At 46.4% G+C, this 21,023-nt stretch overlaps 1 protein-coding gene across 6 annotated transcripts in view; it reads right to left on the bottom strand.

The window, feature by feature from the left end:
• Positions 1-21,023, bottom strand: part of LOC143838487 (uncharacterized) — a 33,688-nt gene extending 12,665 nt beyond the window's left edge. For 3 of the 6 annotated variants that reach the window (XR_013231400.1, XM_077339842.1, XM_077339843.1), the window contains exons 1-13: positions 20,883-21,023; positions 16,333-16,455; positions 14,582-14,696; positions 13,128-13,302; positions 10,720-10,831; positions 9,317-9,423; positions 8,185-8,311; positions 7,830-7,950; positions 7,026-7,111; positions 5,690-5,820; positions 4,431-4,490; positions 1,279-1,345; positions 92-186 (exon numbers count right to left, since the gene is read on the bottom strand). Coding sequence is in view for 5 of the 6 variants with exons in the window: in XM_077339842.1 (XP_077195957.1) it covers positions 92-186; positions 1,279-1,345; positions 4,431-4,490; positions 5,690-5,820; positions 7,026-7,111; positions 7,830-7,950; positions 8,185-8,311; positions 9,317-9,423; positions 10,720-10,831; positions 13,128-13,302; positions 14,582-14,696; positions 16,333-16,414 (1,278 nt within the window). In the remaining variant the exon portion in view is untranslated. Of the gene's footprint in view, positions 1-91; positions 187-1,278; positions 1,346-4,430; positions 4,491-5,689; positions 5,821-7,025; positions 7,112-7,829; positions 7,951-8,184; positions 8,312-9,316; positions 9,424-10,719; positions 10,832-13,127; positions 13,303-14,298; positions 14,697-16,332; positions 16,456-20,882 lie in introns of those variants that run through there. The other 3 variants (XM_077339845.1, XM_077339844.1, XM_077339846.1) reach the window with 3 other exon arrangements.

Below are 21,023 nucleotides of genomic sequence, written 5' to 3'. Positions count from 1 at the left end.
TGGAGAACATCAGCACTACAAGATCAGGCCTTCAGATGGCCCCAAGTAAAACCCCAACCCATACAGAGTAGGCGTTCGTTCTGTGAGCTACCATGTGCCTGCAGTAACGTAGGACAGACGCAGAATGCTCATCCTTCCCCATTGCCGAGATAAAGACAGGAGATTTCCCAAGGCGACTCAAGCAATCTGGAAATTAAGAAAAGAGAGAATGCTCAGTCGTTGATTTCCACGGTTAGCTGCAAACACAACGCTGTATTCCTGCATCAGAATCGGGCAGGGCCTATCCTCACTTCAAGTTCTTCCTCAAACAAATGTAAGAACCACTCAGTCAAAGTCCCAGATATTTCCTGTCATTTCTCTATTTGAATCTTAATTCATTTCTTTTTTGCACTCCCAACAGACTGTGTCATGTTGCTCATGAATTCTTGTTCCAAGGTTTGGTGTAGGACGTATGGGAGTGCTTAATTGGTGCTTTTCTCCTAGCAGAAGTTGTTCGTTTTGGATTTTTTTAAAATCCATGTGAGCAGAACAGGGCAAATCTGTGCCTTTCCACCCACACGGCAACCATCCAGGTTCTGTTTCAATATTTCCCAAAGCTTCCTAGCAAAGCAGATTTGCCCCAACCTGGTGGAACGAGCTCCCAGAAGAGTTACGGATCCTGCGGGATTTGTCAGCTTTTCGCGGGGCCCGCAAGACGGAGATCTTCCGCCAGGCATATGGTTGAGGCCAGGGCGACTCCTGGCACTGTCAGCTGTGGATCTCTAGCCGAAACCAACTAAGTCCCTTGTTCCCAGATAGAGAGTAATAGACCTTGCTGGACGGGGGGGGGGGGGGGGGAGTGGGTTATATATTTATTATCCGCCATTGTGATATTGTGTTTTAATTACATTTTGATGGGTTTTATGGGATTTTATTGTTCTTATGAATCTCTGTAAACCGCCGCGAGACTTTTGAGAGAGGCGGTATATAAGTATAAATATAAATAAATAAATAAATAAATAAATAAATAAATAAATAAATAAATAAATAAATTTATTTGGCAAAAAAGCCAGGGAAATCCCAGGAAGTTCATGAATGCAGCATGGCACTGTGGGGAAGCGTAGAATGCAGGGGGTTGGACTAGATGACCCAGGAGGTCCCTTCCAACTCTATGATTCTGAGAGCTCCGTCAGAGGCAGGCTCAGAGGTCTGTGACTTGTGATGTGCTGATGGTTAGCCGCTGAAATAAGATTATATGCGCAAACCGATCCCACTGACAGCATAATTAGAGTGAGTTACCTGCCAAGTTTCTCCCCACGCCACCAAAGGATTGCCTCACTGTCGCTGGGTTTGTTTGTCCTCCATCCTGCAAGGGCCAAGGAGAAGAAGAAGAGCTGGTTTGTTGGGGTTTTTGGTACCCTGCTTTTGACTGCCCAAAGGAGTCTCAAAGCGGCTTCCCCTTCCTCTCCACTGTGAGGTAGGTGGGGCTGAGAGAGCTCTGAGAGAACTGTGACCGGCTCAAGGCCACCCAGCTTGGCTGCATGGGGAGGAGGGGTGGGGAATCAAACCCAGTTCTCCGGATTAAGAGGCCGGTGCTTGTAACCACTACACCAAGCTGGGGCAAGCTTCATTTCCTTTTCGTTCTCAATTCTCCAGAGACACTCCACTCCATCCCACCCACAAAGTGTCCAGGTCCTCTGGCATCTAGGCTTCTTCCACCATTCAAATATTATGAGCACATTGCTCTACCTCTACAGAGAATGTTCCTCAGGCTCATATACTCCCTCCCTCCCTCCCTCCCTCAAGCTCTAGGAGTTCCCGGAGTCAAATGGTCAGTCCTTCAGCTGACTTAAAAAAAATAAAAGACTGGCAAAAAGACGTGTGTCCTTATTGAATCACGATCCCGAAAGACAACTTTTAAACATGTCTCTGGTCCCGGCATCTGGGAGACTCTGAAAGTGAACTCTCAGTTGTGAATGTATTTTGTGAAGGACAGGAAAATGACAAATCATAGCCGGGGAACGAGTAATTGTTGTTAGACATCAGAACAGCATAGAAGAATTAAGAATGGGAGGAAGGACCAAGGAATGGCAAAAGGAGAAACATAAAGAGCTGCGCAAGGCCCGTACATTTTTAGTAGAAAACTTTCTGCATGGGCAGCTCAATTTTTGATCCCTCCATAAGGTCCTTCCGCTTTTTCCTAGGGTGGCGACTGGGGAAAACAGCTGTGGTACAGCTGTTCTTTGCAAATAAGATCAATAATTTCCTACAGCGTTGGAGGGTAACGGTCAATAGGGTTGGAATGTGCATGATTCAAAAGCATGTAAAGAATATCCTACAGGAGATATGGAGGAGATATGCATTTAGAACATCAACTTAGTCTCCTGCTAGGTCCTGATTGGCTCATTTGGTGACTTCCTGCTCTTTTGAGCACACTTCCTCCCTGATTGCCTCCAGAACCAACAGAACAGAACAGATTGTAGGACTCTCTCATTGTGGTGTAGTGGTTAAGAACAGTGGCTTCTAATACGGTGAGCCGGGTTTGATGCCCTGCTCCTCCTCCGCATGCAGCCAGCTGGGGGACCTTGGGCCAGTCACAGTCCTGATGGTGCTGTTCTCACAGAGCAGTCCTATCTAAGCTCTCAGCCTCACCTCCCTCACAGGGTGTTTGTTGTGGGGAGAGGAAGGGAAGGCAATCGTAAACCACTTTGAGACTCCTTCGGGTAGAGAAAAGCAGGGTATCAACACCAACTCTTCTTCCTCCTGTCTCTTTCTATACAAAGTTGTTTCCCTCCTCACACCAGAACTATAGTATTCTTTTAAGCAGTCTGGTTTCCCGCTCTTCTCTAGCATATCTAAACTCTGCCAACAGATAGAAGGTTCTTTGTTCTTGAGGTTCTGGAAAATGAGTGACTTATAAAATTCTATCTTCTCAGCTAATGTTCATAACCCCTTTGACTTTCTTCCTCTCTCTCCATTCCTCTCCCTAGAGGGATTTACATGTGTTTTCTTAGTTCATTTTCAGCGCAATAGCTCTTTCCCCCTTCCCTTTCTCTTTTCAGCCACCTGCCGCCTAATGACAAATACGCAAAACGAAACCTGCATCCCCCCAAGCAATGTTACCTCACCAAACATTTTCCACCTCAGCACTAGGTGACGCAGACAGCTCTTTCCACTAATTAGCATTCAGCCCTCTTTTTCTCATTCTACTCACTCGGGGTCTCATCGCTGGCTGCTAAGTGTTTTTATGACCCGTAGCTTATGGGTCCAGATATCTGTTTGCCTTTGGATGAGGGCTACTAACCGCTGTAGTTTGAATCATAACATGCATGACCTAAAGCAGCAGAAAGCTGGGTTGCTCCATGTTAAATCCATGAGTTAAGAGATCTTGACCTATAATGCACACAATGGTTAATGCACTTTCAATGCACTTTAGATGCATTTAGATGAGGAAACCCACTGAAAACGCCCAATATATACAGCGGAGGAAGATTCCCACCAGGGTGCTCTATGGGTCAGTTTCCCTTTAAACCGATTGGATCTGGAACCCGTGATCCGGCTGTGCATTGGCCAATTACACTCACAGAATTCCGATTCTGCCTCGGACTTCAAGCTCGGGCCTTCAGCAGGTCTACAGGCCTCCACGAGGATCAGTTCTCTATGCTACTCTCATTGCTGCTGTTAAGAAGAAAAGCTGGGTTTTTTATACCCTGCTCTTCACTACCCAAAGAGTCCCCAAGTGACCTTCAAATGTCTTCCTTTTCCTCTTCTCTTGACAGACACTCTGTGAGGTAGGTGGGGTTGAAAGAGCTCAGAGAGAACTGCTCTGTGAGAACAGCTCTGAGAGGAACTGACTGGCCCAAGGTCACCCAGGTGGCTGCATGTGGAGGAGTGGGGAAACAAACCCGCCTCTCCAGATTAGATGCTGCCACTCTGAACACACTTGCAGTGGCTCTGAATCACTCACACAGATGTTTTCCCCACATTTTCCTTGCCTCAGCCCCAATCTTAGTCACCATTCCTCAACACACATATCCCAGAGGACTCTTTAAAAAGATGGATAGATTATTGTCCATGGGGTCGCGATGAGTCAGACACGACTTCGCACCTAACAACAACAACAACAACAATAACCAACATGGATGACCATAGCTGTGATGTTATAACGATCTATTGCCAGATTTCATTTTCTAAAAGCAACTTTCCAACCCTTTTTGTTGCAGAGTTATTAGGGGAAAGTGTGTGGACCCAGACTTTTCTGTTCCCAACATTTCCACAGGTCCCCACAGGCTCTGCAGGATTGCAGACCTCTGCTCTGTCCTGCCTGCCCCTACACTCCCACATTTGTAGAGAGGCAATGGAAGAGCAACTTGCATTGCACACATTTGATTGCGATAGACAGGAACAGAGGCAACGGAGACTTCAACCTGAGCATTGCAGAACGGGCTTACCACTAGTGTTGAACTTTTTGCCTTGGCTATGAAATCAACGTTGATGCCACCAATCACCACCTGAAAGCATGGGGGGGGGGGAGGAATATAGGCAAAATCAGAACTCAGAACTTCCTGACATTTCCAAAGTTCTTCCATTATCAAAAGTGACCCCTATAAACAGACAATAAGCCAGGCTTTCTCATCCTGGGTATCTTGAAATCCTGGGGTTTCTTGATGACCCTTTTAATATATTTTTAAAACATATTAATCATTTATCAGATCATATGATCATATATAGAGAGCCTCTTGTGGCACAGAGTGGTAAGACAGCGACATGCTGTCTGAAGCTGTCTGCCCATGAGGCTGGGAGTTCAATCCCAGCAGCCGGCTCAAGGTTGACTCAGCCTTCCATCCTTCCGAGGTCGGTAAAATGAGAACCCAGCTTGCTGGGGGGTAAACGGTAATGACTGGGGAAGGCGCTGGCAAACCACCCCGTATTGAGTCTGCCAAGAAAATGCTAGAGGGCATCACCTCAAGGGTCAGACATGACCTGGTGCTTGCACAGGGGATACCTTTGCCTTTACCTTTTATGATCATATATGATCATGTTGACCTGCCCCCCCCAAAAATGTCCAATGATAGTTCTGGAGGGGGTGAGAAGGGGACTGGGCCCAGATGGGCTTGTACACGTTCATGCTTCCCAACCCTTATGCTGCATGCTCACACCACTTCTGGGGTTTCTCGAAGCCTGAAGAATGTTTCAGAGGTTTCTCAACAATAACAAAGTTGAAAAAGGCTTCAGTAAGCAGAGCTTAGGACAGGAAGGCCTGGAGGATCATTGTCCATGGGGTCGCGATGGGTCGGACACGACTTCGCACATAACAACAACTAACAAGCAGAGCTTTGGGTTCAGCTGATAGTTCTCTCTTCCCAAACAGTTCGCCTGTAAGTTCCGCCTTCACTTGCTGGCTATTTTAAAGGTGCACAAACACCGAGAATGAATGTGGAGGGGGAAGCTGCAAGAAACCTAGTGACCAAGCAGCCTCGTCCTTTCCTAGAAGTAGGATCAAGCATGTACCTGGAGATCAGCTCACACAAGTCAAGCCCAGAAGTGTAGCACTTTCTGAGATGCATCCCAAAATTATACCAGCTCAGCAAATCCTCCAGGTTTCTCTCCAGCAGAAAAGTTGAACTTTCAGATCAGGTGATTCATACCAAGTGAGTAATGTTTGGGCTGTCTCTCTAGGAGCACTCACGGGTCTTAGAAGAGCACTCACCGGTCTTGGAGCAGAAAACATTTTCCTGCTCAGAGATGGGTCACCTCTCCTCCCTTGAGCCCTCTGGATTTTGTTCAGGGCCACGGCTATTTGGCTGCCCACCCTGGCGTTGTTCTTGATCAAGGTGATGTCCGATGGGGTATCGATGAAAGGAAAGTAAAAGAATACCCAGGAACCAATAGACAGGGGCATGAAAGGAACAAGCACAAAGATGTCCTCTTCTCTACAGCCGTTTCTGGGCCACCATACCTGGGTAGTAAAGAAGCAATTTCATCCACTCCGCTGTTAACCTTGCAGGATGGATCCAGGGAGGTTATTCGGCCCAGCCTACCTCAAATGGCTGTCGTGGAGAGGCAGTGGGGTGGAGGAACAGCAGGGTACCCATTAGATAGGCAGACAGATATGAAGCTACTGCAAGAGGCAATTAGGGACCATGGAGGAACAGCTGGTTTCATTTGTGTTCAGTCTTTCTTATCGTAGGGCCACAATGATGGTTGGACCTCACAATAACTCTGATATGCAGGACATGCAAAATGGCAATGTCTGTGCCATTCCAGAACACATGTCAAGAGTCTAGGACAGGGGTGACCAAGCTGTAGCTTTCCAGATGTCCATGGACTACAATTCCCATGAGTCCCAGGGGCTCACGATACCACATGCCATGTCTGGAGTGCCTAAGATTCACAACAGAGGGCAGAGCTGATGCTGGATCTCCAACAGCAAAATCCAGTTCTTTGTCTATTCACCCCTTCCGGTTTAAGGATGCCCATACTGTTGTGCTGAAAACCCTGCTGTGCCAAACTTAAGAATGAAGTCAAGGATGATTTGGTTCCAACTAAGAAGAATATGGCTTATACCCAGTGCCCTGCTGTATTATTTCACATTGAAAAAAGATGCACTTAAAATCTTTGAATGAAAAAAGAACAAACTGGGAGAGGATTTCTGGATACTGGTGCTTTAAGATTTTCAGAGAGTGTGGCTTTCCTGCATTGTCACTTTACTCACCTGTAAACTCCTGTTTCTTCAGGGTTTTCTCCCCCGCCACCAATTCTGCATGCGTTTAGTTCCCTCTAGTGGTCTATACGATATCACAGAGGTTTATGTCTGGCATAACTCCCTGGGGCACACAAACCTGTATGACCACAAATCGCCCACTAGAGGGTATAATACATGTGCAGAACAGAACTGCCCCACACCACTGAAGAAACAGACATTTACCAGCCAGGAAAATGAGAGCGTAGAAAAGCCCTGTGAGTGCATTGGGAGAAGACAAGGGAACACAGCAGGACACCAGGGGTGGGGGTGGGGGTGGGGTAGTATTACTACAAAAGGATACTAGAATTCAAGGACTTTCCACTAGTCAGTTCATTCACTCTCTGCAGCAAGAAGGGTGTGAGCTCCTTTCCTGTGATTGCTCTTTCCCTGCCAATGGAATAGTAAGAGTTTATGAGAGTAGCTTTGGATGACAACATGTAGGGTTGCCAACCTCCAGGTGCAGCATGGATATCTCCCACTTTTACAATTGATCTCCTTTTTACACCCATGAAGAGAAGGGCTGCTTTGGAGGGTGTCCTTTAGAGCACTGCACCATGCTGAGTTTCTTTCCCTCCCCAAACCCTGCTGTTCCCAGGCTCCATTCTTGAGTGTGCAGACGAGGGGAACTTGTGACCCCGCTTTTTACTACCTGCAGGAGTAAAAAAGCACCTTACAACACCTTTCTTTCCCTCTCCCCATAACAGACACCCATTAATGTAGGTGGGGCAAGTGCAGCTCTAAGAGAACTGTGACTAGCTCAAGGTCACCCAGCCGGCTGCATGTGGAGGAGCAGGGAATCCAACCCAGTTCTCCAGAGTAGAAGCTGCTGCTCTTCACCACCTCACCATGCAGAAGGTGCTGGGAGATTTTTCCACCAGGCATTGCCAGGAACAATGCACAAGCAAATGGGGGAGGGGGGTGTTGGTGGGTGGGCAAGAAAGGCCAGCTGGGAAGCCGATGGGGCCACTGGGATCCTCCAAAACCTGGAGCAGGCCCTTCTCCCAGCCCAGGTGTGATCCAAGATACCATGGTGAATTGGCTCTGTCAGTCTTCAACACAGGATTCCATCAGTGTGTTCAACAAGAGAAGCTGGAGGGGTCCTTACCGAGAGTCCTGCAAAGCCTGCTGGATGGCGTCTTCAATAAGCTGCCCAGAAGCAGCTTCTTCCTCTGGGCAGGGCACGGCGATCAGCACCCCGCTGCCCAGCCGCAAGGCCAACGACCTGGCTGAAAACAAGAGAAAGCAACGGATAGTAAGGAAGGAGAATTCAGGAAAGTTTCATCCCAGCAACAGGCGTGTTGACTCCAAAGCAAGCCCCAGAGGGTTTCAACGGGAATAACACCCAGACATCCATGCATCAGAGTGCAGACTTAGAGAGGGAAACGGGGAAGCTTTATCCATTCAGGTTCCGGTTCCGAACTCTGGCCATGCAAGAGCCACACGATCCGTCCGCAACTCACCAATCAGCTGGGCGGCATCTTCCTCGTTTAGTACATTATAGGCTGCTTGGAAGCCGCTTTGACGGGAAAAGAATGCCGGGAACGCTCTGGATTCCCCAAAGGTTGCCACGCAGATCCCTTGAGTTTCCTGCAAATGTCAAGGGTGCCATGGAAAGGGCTGCAGAGCCTCAGCTGACTTACGGTGACCCCGTAAGGTTTTCAAGGCAACAGGCAAGGTGGCCGTCCGTTGCTTTCCTCCACATCACGAGGAAGTTTCCAGTCCAAACACCAGCCAGGGGCTAACCCTGCTGCACATCCGAGATCTGATGAGATCAGGCTAGCAGTCACAAAGGTAAATCAGCAGAAGGGAAAGCCAGCCAGAGCAGCAGCTTCCCCTGGGTGTCTAATCCACCTGCCCACGTAGTCCAGTGTGGTTTATTTTGAATGGCAGCGGCTCTGCAGGGATCCTAGCAGCCATTTCCTCTGTGGGAGGGGAGCCTAAAGTGCCTCCTTCCCCCTCTCGCAGGGGTCGGAGCAATGCAGAGCGATGAGAAGGTTTTTAAAGTGAGCACCACCTGCATAGGTAACCAAGAGTTATGTTGGGCATCCACAACTTGACTCATGGCCCATATCACATGCCTTTTGGCTCTCGGACCATCTCCTGTGCCATTTCCCAAGTTGAACTAGTCCCCAGGAGGGGACTGTTTGCCCCGCTGTGCAAAAAGAATGCATGGCTAACAATTCACACAGCCCACAGGGGGGCAACAAGTGCTCTCCAACAACTGGCCATTTCAGGTCAAGAAAACGGAGGGTTTTCTCTTTCTGCATGGGATAGTTCCAATTTGGGCTCATGGGTGGCTAGGAAACATGGAACTTCAAACTACTCCACTTCACCCAACCTGGGGGAATTGTAACAGGCAGCTTGGCCCATGGAACAGAGGGAGATGGGAAACTGGTCCACAGGAGCCTCTGGGAGCTCACAGAATCAGAGGAGGAGATCTGGGGGCAGAGGAAGGATTTCCAGATCTGCAGGGCAACCATGACACTTTCTCATCTGTCCCACAGAAGGAGCAGATGCTCAGGGAAGGTGGTGTCACAGGATGCTCCAGCACCATTTCCCACCCCCCGTGCCACTTGCCCAGCTGGTGCTTACCAGATATTCCAGCGTCCTACCAATATCCAGTATGGACTTGACACCTGCAGAAATGACAGCAACAGGAGTACGGCCCAACTCTGTCAGATCGGCACTCACATCTAGAGCTGGGAAGGACAGAATAGGACCAAATCAAGGTTTGAAAAGTAGTTCCGTTACCAAATTCCATAGGCTTTAATTCGGTAGTTGGCTTGATTAAAGACTCTAATCTGGAGAGATGGATTTGATTCCCTGTTCCTCCCCAATGCAGTCAGCTGGGTGGCCTTGGACCAGTCACAGTCCTGTTAGAGCTTTTTTCAGAGTAGTTCTCTCAGAGCTTTCTCAGCCTCACCTCCTGTTGCGGGGGAGAGGAAGGGAAGGCGATTACATGCCACCTTGAGACTCCTTCAGGGAGTGAAAAGTGGGGTATAAAAGCCAACTAAATGGGCAACCAGACACATAGACACTCCTTCTTTTATGAAGATATGATCCTCCTCCGCTCCAGCCTCTTCCTCACATGCAAAACCACTGCTGCAGAGTGGACTGCTGCAGGGGGGAGGGGGTAAGGTCACCACTGCTGACCTTTCAAAAGTTTGTCTTTGCTGAAAGAGGCCAGACCCAGGCCCTTAAAAATACCATTCCTGAAAGATCATTAAAAATACCATTCCTTCAACTGTGTATAAATCCGGATGGTGGCCTGTTTGGTTGCTCAGTTGCTGGTGACCAATGGGAGTTCAATTGTAATTCTGGGGAGTCTCCAGGCTCTTCCTGGAGGTTGTTAGCTGCCCTAGTAAAGAAGTGCCATGCCCATCTACAATGTTCTGACAAAAATGGTGGGTGGTTATGCACCTGGGATGCCACCCTCCAGGGGGTGGCTGGAGATCTCCCAGGATTACAACTGGTCTCCAAGTGACAGAGAACATTTCTCCTGGAGAAACTAGCTGCTTTGGAAGATGGACTCTATGGCATTATATCCCACTGAACTCCCTCCCCTCCCCAAATCCTTCCCACCACAGGCTCCACCCCCAAAGTCTCCACTTATTTGTTAGAATATGCAAGATCTGTAGTATGCATGATTCAACAGCAGATATGGAGAATATCATGGTAATTTTTTCATATCTCCTCAGTTGGCTCAGCTGGAGACTTACTGCTTCTCTGAGCACACAACCTCCCTGTTTGCCTTCAGATGAAGAAAGACACAGCTAGTCAGTTGGACTGTTAGGACTATCCCTCTCCCCTCTCTCTACAAAGTTGTTTCTATTCTTTAAGCAGCAGGTGCTTTACCCCCTTGCATATTTAAATTCTGCTAACAGTATTTTCCAACCTAGAATTTGATAAGCCCATTATACGCCAGCTCAGAAAAGGAGAATAAAATAGCAATGGAAGTTAACTCCTCAAAATGGAATATATAATTTTCATCTTACTTTTCTCTCCTCCGCGGTGGACCCCTCCGATTCCTCCTGTCACAAACACAGGGATGCCAGCTTTATGTGCCACGATCATAGTTCCTGCCACGGTAGTACCACCAGATAAGCCCTGTTGTAGAACAGCCAGTCCAAATCCAGTTAGAATATAACCCAAGCAACAGTGCATAGGACGGCCTTTCACTACATGAGATATTTGTGCGGAAGCAGCATAAATGTTGGAAACGTGGCCTTATTTGTCTAGATTTCAGTCACATGTGTTGGTTTGGCCCTGCGATCAAAATGTTTTGGTAATCACAGAAACAGAGCGCCAAACTGCTTACAAATTCCCTGTGACTCCAACAACTATATTGCTCGGTATAACTGGGGACTGTGTGCCTGTCGAAAATGGAAGTATTATACAAGATCAATTAAGGGCTGCAAAACTATTAATTGCAAAAGAAAGAGAGAAATGTTAAATCCATGATTATTCAAATGTGTATCCAAATAGTATGGTATCCGGTAAAATTATTTAGACAGACAGAGGTTGCATGTTTGAGGGCCAGAAGCCTGAAAGAGCCTTTCTTTTTAAGAGTCGGTGACCTTGTTAAAGTTACCAGATGCCTTGGCTGACTACTGATGTTCATTATTGTTCTTCTCTGGTGTCATGCACATTTTGTCTGCAAACCTTGAAAACAATAATTAAAAAATTGTTCGGGGATCTTAGTTTTGAGGGCTGCAAGCTCTGGGTTGGGAAATATCAGGAGATTTGCGGGGTGGAAGCAGGGGAGGTTGGACTGGAAGAAGGAAGGGACCTTAGCACAGTATAATTCCATAACACCCCCCCAAAAAAATGGCCATTTTCTCCAGAGGAGAACTGATCTTGATCATCCGAAGATCAGCTGCAATAGCGGGAGGGCTCCAGGTACAGCCAGGAGGCTGACAACCCTATTTAGCATTTGCGTGCCCAGAACAAAAGTTAGGATTTCTGCCAAAGTCGTGCATTTCGGCCCATTGCGATGAACAGGGCCAGGACATCTTCCACCGCTTAGGCCTACCCCAGCAACATCTGACCAGCTCAGCTACTTGCTGCTGGGCAACGTTTGCAACCTGTGAGCTGCAAACATAGCAACTGCACTGACACAGGAAGCACTAATAACATGTTTAACTAGTTAGCCCGCTGGAAGGGACAGCATCCCCAGAAGATTTCAATCAGGCGATGCTGGAAGCACAAGCAGCCCATATCGCTCTGAGCCTCTTTGGCTGTTGGGGCCTGCCGTGATTTGTCTCTTGGGACAAACATAACCTATGTCTGCTGCTGAATTAGTATCAATCACCTTCTGTCTGCACATATGCAAAGGAACTTACTCGTACCAAAAAAGAAAAAGACCTCTCCAGTCTTTCCCCCAAAAGAGATTAAGCACGCAGGAATTTCCAGGGCCGGTTTATCCATATAGCACATGTAGTATGTGCTATGGGCCCCGTTCTTCCAGGGGCCCCACATGGTGCCTTCTCCCCATGGACCAAGGCCTCTCTCTTTCCCCCTTTCCCTTCTTTAAGGACTCTCAGAGTGACACCTCTTTCCACTGTCTGCTCCCAGTCTGCTTGCTCCTACCCCAACTGTACTTTGCTGGGGCCCTGCAAACCTTTAAACCGGCTCTGGTGCTATGGATATAGCACCAGATATTACTGAAGAAGAATTGGTTCCTATATGCTGCTTTTCTCTACCTGAAGGAGTCTCAAAGCGGCTTACCATCACCTTCCCTTTCCTCTCCTCACAACAGACACCCTGTGGGGTGGGTGAGGCTAAGAGAGCTCTGATATCACTGCTCGGTCAGAACAGCTTCATCAGTGCTGTGGGGAGCCCAAGGTCACCCGCTGGCTGCATGTGGGGGAGCGAGGAATCAAACCCAGCTCACCAGATTAGAAGTCCACACACTCCTAACCACTACACCAAGCTGTCTTGGTGTAAGCCCACACCAGGGGTAGTCAAACTGCGGCCCTCCAGATGTCCATGGACTACAATTCCCAGGAGCCCCCTGCCAGCGTTTGCTGGCAGGGGGCTCCTGGGAATTGTAGTCCATGGACATCTGGAGGGCCGCAGTTTGACTACCCCTGGCCCTCAGCCTAAATCCCCTGTTGTTGAGAAATTGAGGAGTGAGAGAAAAATTGGCCCAAAATTAGGCTCCATGGTGACATCCCAAGCTAGGAATTTCCTTCACAGTATTTATGACAGAGCTTCAGGGAAATTCCTAGAATGTCACTCAGGAGAAACATCCTCTCCAAACATAATCCACCTCCAGCACTAGCCTCAAAATCTCCTGGCATTGGCTGGGGCAATGCTGGCAATGCTACGACCTTCTCAAGGGTAAGGCCCACCACCCACAAGTTTGGCAAGACCAAAAGAGATCAACGAGAGGTATCAGTACCTGACTGAGGACATAGGGAAAGTCTCTGCGGGACACCTTCACTGTGTTTTTTGCCTTTGCCAGACACTCGAGTTCATCGTCCTGGAGGCCTACGCGGATACAGCCGTTCAAAATGCCTATTGTGGCTGGCACAGCACCATTTGCTCTTACAATTTCTTCTACCTCTCTGGCTGTGCTGGAGCAATTGCACAGAACACCGTTCAAAACAAGAGAAGAGGAAATAATTAAGCCGAACAAAATAAAACAGGAGTCCTGTAGCACCGTAAAGCCTCCCAGAATCGATTCCAGCGTAAACATGGCTTGTCATCTAGAATTAAGATCCAGGTGGGATCCATGTTGGTCGGAAAGACCAGGACAAAGTTTGGGGCCAGTGGCACCTTTAAGACCAACACAGTTGAATTCTGGGTGTAAGCTTTCATGGGCAGGCACAAATCTTTCATGTGGAAGTGGTTATGTCTCCATCAACCTTCTTCTGAAGAAGTGGGCATGCACACGGAAGATTAAAGTCTTAAAGGTGGACTCAAGAGTTTCATCTAGAATTAAGCTGACTGCACAATGAGATCAGGATTCCACTGGCCTCCCCAACCCAGTGTTTTCATTTGATTTCCTTCAACCATTATGAGGCTTCTCTACAGCAGTGGTTCTCAACCTTTCTAATGCCGCGACCCTTAAATACAGTTCCTCATGTGGTGGCGACCCCCAACCATAAAATCATGCAAGTGTTCTTAAATCGAAACTGACCAATGGCGTGAAGATCCATTGTTCAGGATTGGATATAAATTGTTTTTTTTCCCGGGGTTTCTCAGTTCAGTTCTGCCCCTTGTCCCACCATACTGATCTTGCTCTTTTCTGCTGTTCCGGACAGACGAACGTTCTACCTCGATCTACCCCGCAAGGCTGTTGGATGGATGGCACACCCACCCACCCGCCCGCCCAGCCAAGCTGCTTGCCCTGCCGCAACCTCTGTGAAAGGGCCATTCGACCCCCAAAGGGGTCCCAATGCCCAGGTTGAGAACCACTGCTCTACAGAATCTCTTTTTCACCTACCACCTGATCTTTTACAAAATATATATTGAAGAGGCCAGGGACTGACCCTGGGGACTTTCTGCATGCAAAGCAGATGCTCTTCCAGCGAGCCACAACCTCCCCCTTTAAAAATAAATTTACACACCTGAGCTCATCATCTGGTGAGCGACAGCATCAAACAGTGGCTTGAATGCACAGAGGACAGATGTCACTGACCGCGATGATGGTTTTTTATTTAGTAATTAATTTTATTTAAACTATGGTATCCAATATTAGTTCAGAAACAACACTTGACTGCCAAGGCAGCTCAAAAATTCAGCTGCAAGTCACCAAATGATAAGTCCTCAAGTAATGAAATAAAAGTGTGCCAAATTATGAACTAAGATTCAGTCTTTTGCTACAACAGAAAAAAACACAGACTTCACAACCTCAGATTCTGGGGATACGGCAGGCCGTGGGTGATTATTGTGCTCTCCAAGGCAACAACGGGCCTCCCATTGTCCAGAGCTTCCTTTACGAAAGGGTGAATTTTGGAGCCAACACCTAGAATAAAGCACAAGATACAGACACTAACAGGGCAGGCAGTGTTAAGTCCTTTTCAGTCTATTGAGGTCAATGGATTTAGAAGAGTATAACTCTGCCCAGGATTGTACTGTGAAATCTTTACAGTGGAAGAAGTTGATGTAGACTGAAGTACTTTCACAATGTTAATGGAGCCCCCCACCCCCACAAGTTCTGTGGTTTATGTTTAGTTATTCTATCAAGCTTCACAGCAACTGACGGAATTGTTTGGACCAGAAAATGCCATCACCTTGGTCTAATGTAAAGCCATTGTGGCATAGTGTTTAGAAGAGAATCTGAGAGACCTGGATTTGAATCCCCACTTTGCCATGAAAGCTTGCTGGGGGACCTTGGGCCAGCCACACATTCTCAGCTGAAACGACCTTATACAGTTGTTATATAACTCCCCGTTGGGGAGAACAGTGGTAGATGAAATAAGTAAATAAATCCAAGAATGGGGCAGGAGACATGGTAGAGGGAGAGTGGATGATAGCAAAGCCCGTTTTCAAAACAGGGCTGTAGAAAGGTGGAGAGAGGGCAGAAGGGCTTCTGCAGTGAGGTGGGCAGTCCAGGCCGGTAGAGCGGGCGCAGACAATCTCCCCAGCTTACCGCCTGCTGGCTCTTCATCCTCATGGCAAGTGCCAGAAAGCAGCACAGAGGAGGATGAGGAAGAGGATAGGGATGGGGAACAGTCTCTGATTGCCCTCAATGGGTGAGTGCCCTCTCCCTATTGAGGGCATATCCCCTAGTGATAGTATTAGTATAGTGACAGTATTATTATTACAGACGGGAGAAAGTGGGTTATTTACAGTACAATTCTATGCATGTCTACTCAGAAATAAATCCTTCTGGGTTCAAATGAACTTCCTTCCAGGTAACTGTGTACAGGATCACAGGCTGAGTCAATTTACAGCAGAGATATAACTTGAACTGGAGGTCTCTCAGATCACAGCTGGTTTGCTGAGGGAGCAATACTAGGTGATTTTATTTAAAGTAAGTCACACATGATTCAGTGGCACTTACTCCCAGGAAAGTACCCTTAATGAAAAGTTTCCCAACCACGGTACTGTGGTACCGTATGGTACCTCAAAGTCCCCTCAATGATACACAGGGATTTCAAAAAGGGAAGAGCCCTCCCACCCTATGTCTGCCATTTCTGGCTTTGAGCAAAGAGAAAATAAAAAGGAGTTTTTTAATTTTTATAAAACATTTCTACCCCTATTTGGCCAGGCTGACCTGCCCCTCCCAAAGAGGCCAATTGGGGGCCTGGGGGTGGTGGAATGGCAAACTATCCTAGCCATTTAAACCTTTGCTGTCCTCTCACTTTCACCCGGGGGGGGGGGGGACGGACAGGAAACCATGGCCAGCTGACATCACTTCCTGGTATCTTGAAGTCTGAAAACTATTTCAGTGGTAATTCCATGGTTAAAAGGTCAGAAAAGCCTGCCTTAATGACTACAGCCTCAGTCATCATAATTAGAACTTCTAAGTTCAGCAATGAGAATCCAAGGGATATGCATCCATGGGTGAGTCAGCCACCATGCAATGCCACCATGCAATGCCTCCATGGCAGGGGACAAACAAAATCAGACAAGAGACCTCTTCAGGAAACACTCACTGTGCAACGCTCTTCTTACTTGGAGGATACACTGAGCCATTAGAGTTGTGTGGGCTCCCAAGACACAAACAGGCATCTGCATGACGGTTTGTCCAAACGTAGGGCCAACCAAGACTATGGAAACTGAAAGAAGCAGGGAAGAAAAGAGTGATCTTTCATCTCTCCCCAAGACCTTTGGACTCCAAGATGACCTACTGCAATGACATAAAGTATACTCAAAAGTGTAAGACAGGAGTAACCACACCAGGATTTCATATAGATGAATTAATTATGTGTATTTGAATAAGATTAATCAATTTATACTGCAAAACCATAAGAATCGTGAGTCAGGCAACCAGCATCTTGGTGGGCCCTGGAGTTCCCCCAGAATTTCAGCTGGTCTCCAGGTTACAGTAAACACTTTCTTCTGGAGACAGGGCAGTTCTGAAGGAGGGACTCTACTGCGTCATACCCAGGCTGATCTCATCGCCAAACTCTGCCTTCTCCAAGCACCACCTTCAATTCTCCATGAATTTCCCAAGCTGAAATTGGCAACCCTAGGGATAGGGCTCGAGAACAACAGCAAAATAGCTCAGAAATAAACGCAATCCAGCACAGGGGCAAAGCAGCGATAAAACAAAAGCAGTTACAGATTTAAAGCAACTTCATTTAGCAGCCAATAAAAATCAATTTAGCAGCAGTAAAATCCACACAAAGAAGCAATTGAAATACGGGAGAAAGCCAGATGCAGCCATAAAAAACTGACCACACTCGAAATCCAATGGCTTCTGAATATTACTATCTTGTTTCTTTTTTTACTTTTCAGACCAGGGGTCCCCAATGGTGCCCGTGGGCATCATGGAAGCTACCAATACCTTTGCTGGTAAAAAAGCATTGCTTTGACAGCAGCTGTACGTTGTTTTTCTTTGCTGCATACTCCCTCAGGAAAAATTGTGGTGAGGTGGCAGAAATAATGTAAATCCAAACCCAGGAGAATAAAAATATTTTTATTTGGTATATGAAATTTAATATACAGCAGGTGTTCAGTGGGGGCAGATGAGGTGCACTGGACCAAATGCTCCCCCATGTGGGTGTAGGAAGAGGTGGGGCAACCTGCCATGACTAAAACTCCAGCCTGCAGCCCGGCATGAAACCTCCAGTGCATAAACAGTCTATGTGACTGATAGTAAGCTTTAGTTGCCATTTTATTGCTGGCTCCGCCTCTTTCAGCAACCATTTTGCGGCTGCACCCACCACACTGTGTCAGAATTCTACAGGCTCAAAAAAGGTTGGGGACTCCTGCTTTAGACTGATGAAGTTTAACTTTGTTACAGCTCTATATGTGTAAGTCAGTATTATACCTGTTATCTATGTGGACAATCTGTGCAGCAGGACATTGTGCAAATGAAGGTTTGAAGGCCAGCCAGTTGCCATCTGACTGAGACTCTTACAATGGACCAATCCGTGGGCCATTAAGAGCCAATCAGGTTCCCCCATTAAGGGCCATTCAGGTTCCTTGGAGGGCTGCCTGAACTGTATATAAGTCCATGAATTCAAGTGTTTATTGTTCGGTGTTTGGAGTTGGTATTAAAATTAAGCTGATTTTTTTTTTTTAACTTTGTGGTCTGTGTCTACCAAACCTGCAGATGTAACAAAACCTATTTTGCCAGACGGGGGATAAAGTTTAGCAAAGGGCCTTGCCAAAAGCCCCTTAGTGAGCTAAGATGTCTGAGGTGCAATTTGAACTGAGGATTTGCCAGTTTATTCTCTTAGCTGGCCTACTATTTCAACTCCCTGTGGCAATATGACCCAGGTGGTAATAATATATAATAATATATAAATAAGTTTGAAACCCTCAGAACATCAGGTCTTTGAGAATAATTAGAAATGTCTTTCACAAACAGTGGCGTTGCATTCACATTTTTATGGAGTTATAAATAATGTTCTCTTAGGTAAATCTCCCCATAAAATTAATCTCTGGAATCACAGCAGGGTCAACTTGTGAAAATGTGTGTCCCAAACCGCAAACGGCGTGGTTCTTTTACTAGAGGCAGTCACATCAGGTCACAAGGATTTATACAAACTTCAAAATATTGTTATGTAGACCCTTAAAGTATTACATTACTGCAGATTGGTCATGCCTTTTAAGAGAGAGACATATTCTTTTCAGAAAAATCTGAAATTGTGTTTCTAAAAAGCTGACAAGTTACACGTTAGGGATGTTTCTACACAGCAGCGGTTTTCTGCGCAGTTCTCATCACTGCTGAGAAGTAAAGGAGTGTTTTCCTCAGCAATTTCCCACACTTGCTCCTTTCTTGGCTCCTTGTGGCCACCATTCCCACCCCCACCCCAGATAGAGGGCCATTCCGCACCAGGATCTATGTGGCAAATTGGTTGCGGGATGAAAAAACGCCATTTTAAATTGTGGAATTCGTCATTATGCATACCTGGCTTTGTAGTGGAATCCAGTTGCGTTTCTATCGTTTCCCACAGGTTTCTGGTCTCGGCAAAAATCGCTAGCCAGGAAGCGATATTGCCGAGCTCGTCCCGCCCCTGGCTGTCAAGCAGCCAATGGGCGGCCGTTATCATGATCCCAAAAAGCCCCTTTCCCTTTAAGGAAGTTAAAAAAAAATCACATTGCAATGAATCTGCGTTGATTTGTTGCAATGGAGAGACCCATCTAGGTAGCAGGTGGTGTTTGAGTTGCCGTTTCCTCGTTGCCACGCTCCCCCAGAGTGGAAAAAAAAATTAACCCCCCCCGGCACGGGTGCGATTTTCGGCCGAAAATATAGTGAAAAATAAAGGGAAAATAAACCAGCAAACGGGGCTGTGTGTTGTTTCGTACTTGGTGACTTAAAACAGCTCTGCAGCCAGGGAAGCCTCGCTGGGTAAACGAAGGCTTGCCGGTGCATTGATCTCCGGAGAAAAAAAAATGGCGATCGCTTCGCCAGAAGATCAGAGGAGAGAGCTAGGGGGAGGGACTTTGCAGAAACTGCAACAATGGTAATGCACAGAACTTTTTCGCTAGTGTTGCTGATTGGTTGCAAGAGTGTAGCGCTTTCCGGAGGGTGAATCCACTTTTTGGGATTTCTCTGAAAGTGCTACAACGACGCGCTTTTTGCGGATCGGTTTCAGGAGTGTTGCAGATTGTCAACGACGTTGTACATAACAGCAAAACAGTAGCAATTTCAATTTGTAACCATTGTGCTATTTTGGACAAGTGCAGAATGGCCCAGAGTTTTCTTTTGAAAAAAATTGTTGTTGACATATCACTACATGTGTTATGATCTTCTATTGCCATAATATTTTTTTCTCTCTAAAGTCCCAATGCAAACAAAAAAGACTGTCTTGTAGGAATGCCAGCTTCCAGGTATCTCCTGGAATTACAGTTCATCTCCAGACTACAGAGACCAGTTCCCCTTGAAAAAAAATGGATGCTTCAAGGGTACACTCTGTAGTGTTGGACCCCACTGAGGTCCCTGTCTCTCCAGGCTCCATCCCCAAAAACTCCAGGACGTTTCCCTCAACCTGGATCTGGCACCCCTCGTGTCCAGTGATCTCTGTAACAAAAAGTCCTTGAAAAGGAAAGTGGGAATTGAAAGGAACAAGCAGATTGTGGTAAAAGATATTTCAATGAATGAATCAAGCAAGTTATAGGTAATCCATTACATCTGCATACATTTTTATACAGATAAATCTGTAATTCTACAGGGAAAAAATGTATTAATTTTACTAGACTCAAACTTACCTACTTGCATTGTCCTATCTGATAGAATTGGCATTCCATATTGAGAGAAGAGGAAATACTAAGTAGCACCTTCTACATATGTTTACGTTTTTGTAAGCATCTGTCTTAAAAGCAATGAACTACTTTAAAATCAACTACTTTAAAATAATTATTTTGCCTCTGATTAATTTGGGGTAATTTTGGGGTGTGTGAGATTGATTAATCAGTTGTTCCACCATATGTTCCACACCCCTGTAGACTACTTAATTTTTAAAAGGTATGAAAATCATTCCTTACTTTGGGTGGTTCCACATTATAAAATAAAAAGTCCATAGGTAGCAATTCTAAAACACTAAAAACCAACAAACTCATCTTGTATTGATCAAACACAGCTTTTTAAAAAAAATTGCATTTGCGCCCTTTATGCCCACTTCTCATTTAAACACCACTAAGTTAACAGGAGGTTTTAAAATTTTTCTACCTGTCTCAGGAAACACTTGTTTGTAATGAGAAGCACTGTGTTTTCAACATCATTTCCCCATAGTTTTAAAAGAAAATTTGAGTCCAATGGGACCTTTAGGATCAAGAAAGATTTATTTAAGGCGTGAGCTTTCATGGGCAAGGACATTTCCTCAGGCAAAGCTCATGCCTTGAATAAATCTTAAAGGTGCCACTGGACTCAAATTTTGTTGTACTACTTCAGACCAACCCACTTGGACATAATTGTAAGTTCGTCTGCTTCTTCCCCCTCCTCCCCAGTCTGGCTTTCCACCCATTCATCATCCTTTTATTTAGCCTTTTATTTATAGGCAGAGGAGGTGATCGAGAAGAGCCAGCTTCTTACCTCTGTGTGTGTCTGTCAGCCATATGCTGGATGGATATTTCACATGACCAGCACTGCAAGAAAGCTGGACAGATGGGAATTGCGACAGAGAGCTCTTGGCTTCAGCTGTCTGACATTCCAGTCAAAGGTTCTGTATGGAGC

This window comes from Paroedura picta, chromosome 5, assembly GCF_049243985.1.
Source record: "Paroedura picta isolate Pp20150507F chromosome 5, Ppicta_v3.0, whole genome shotgun sequence".
In the NCBI taxonomy this organism is placed as follows: Eukaryota; Metazoa; Chordata; class Lepidosauria; order Squamata; family Gekkonidae; genus Paroedura; species Paroedura picta.
This window is presented reverse-complemented; position numbering and strand designations above follow the sequence as displayed.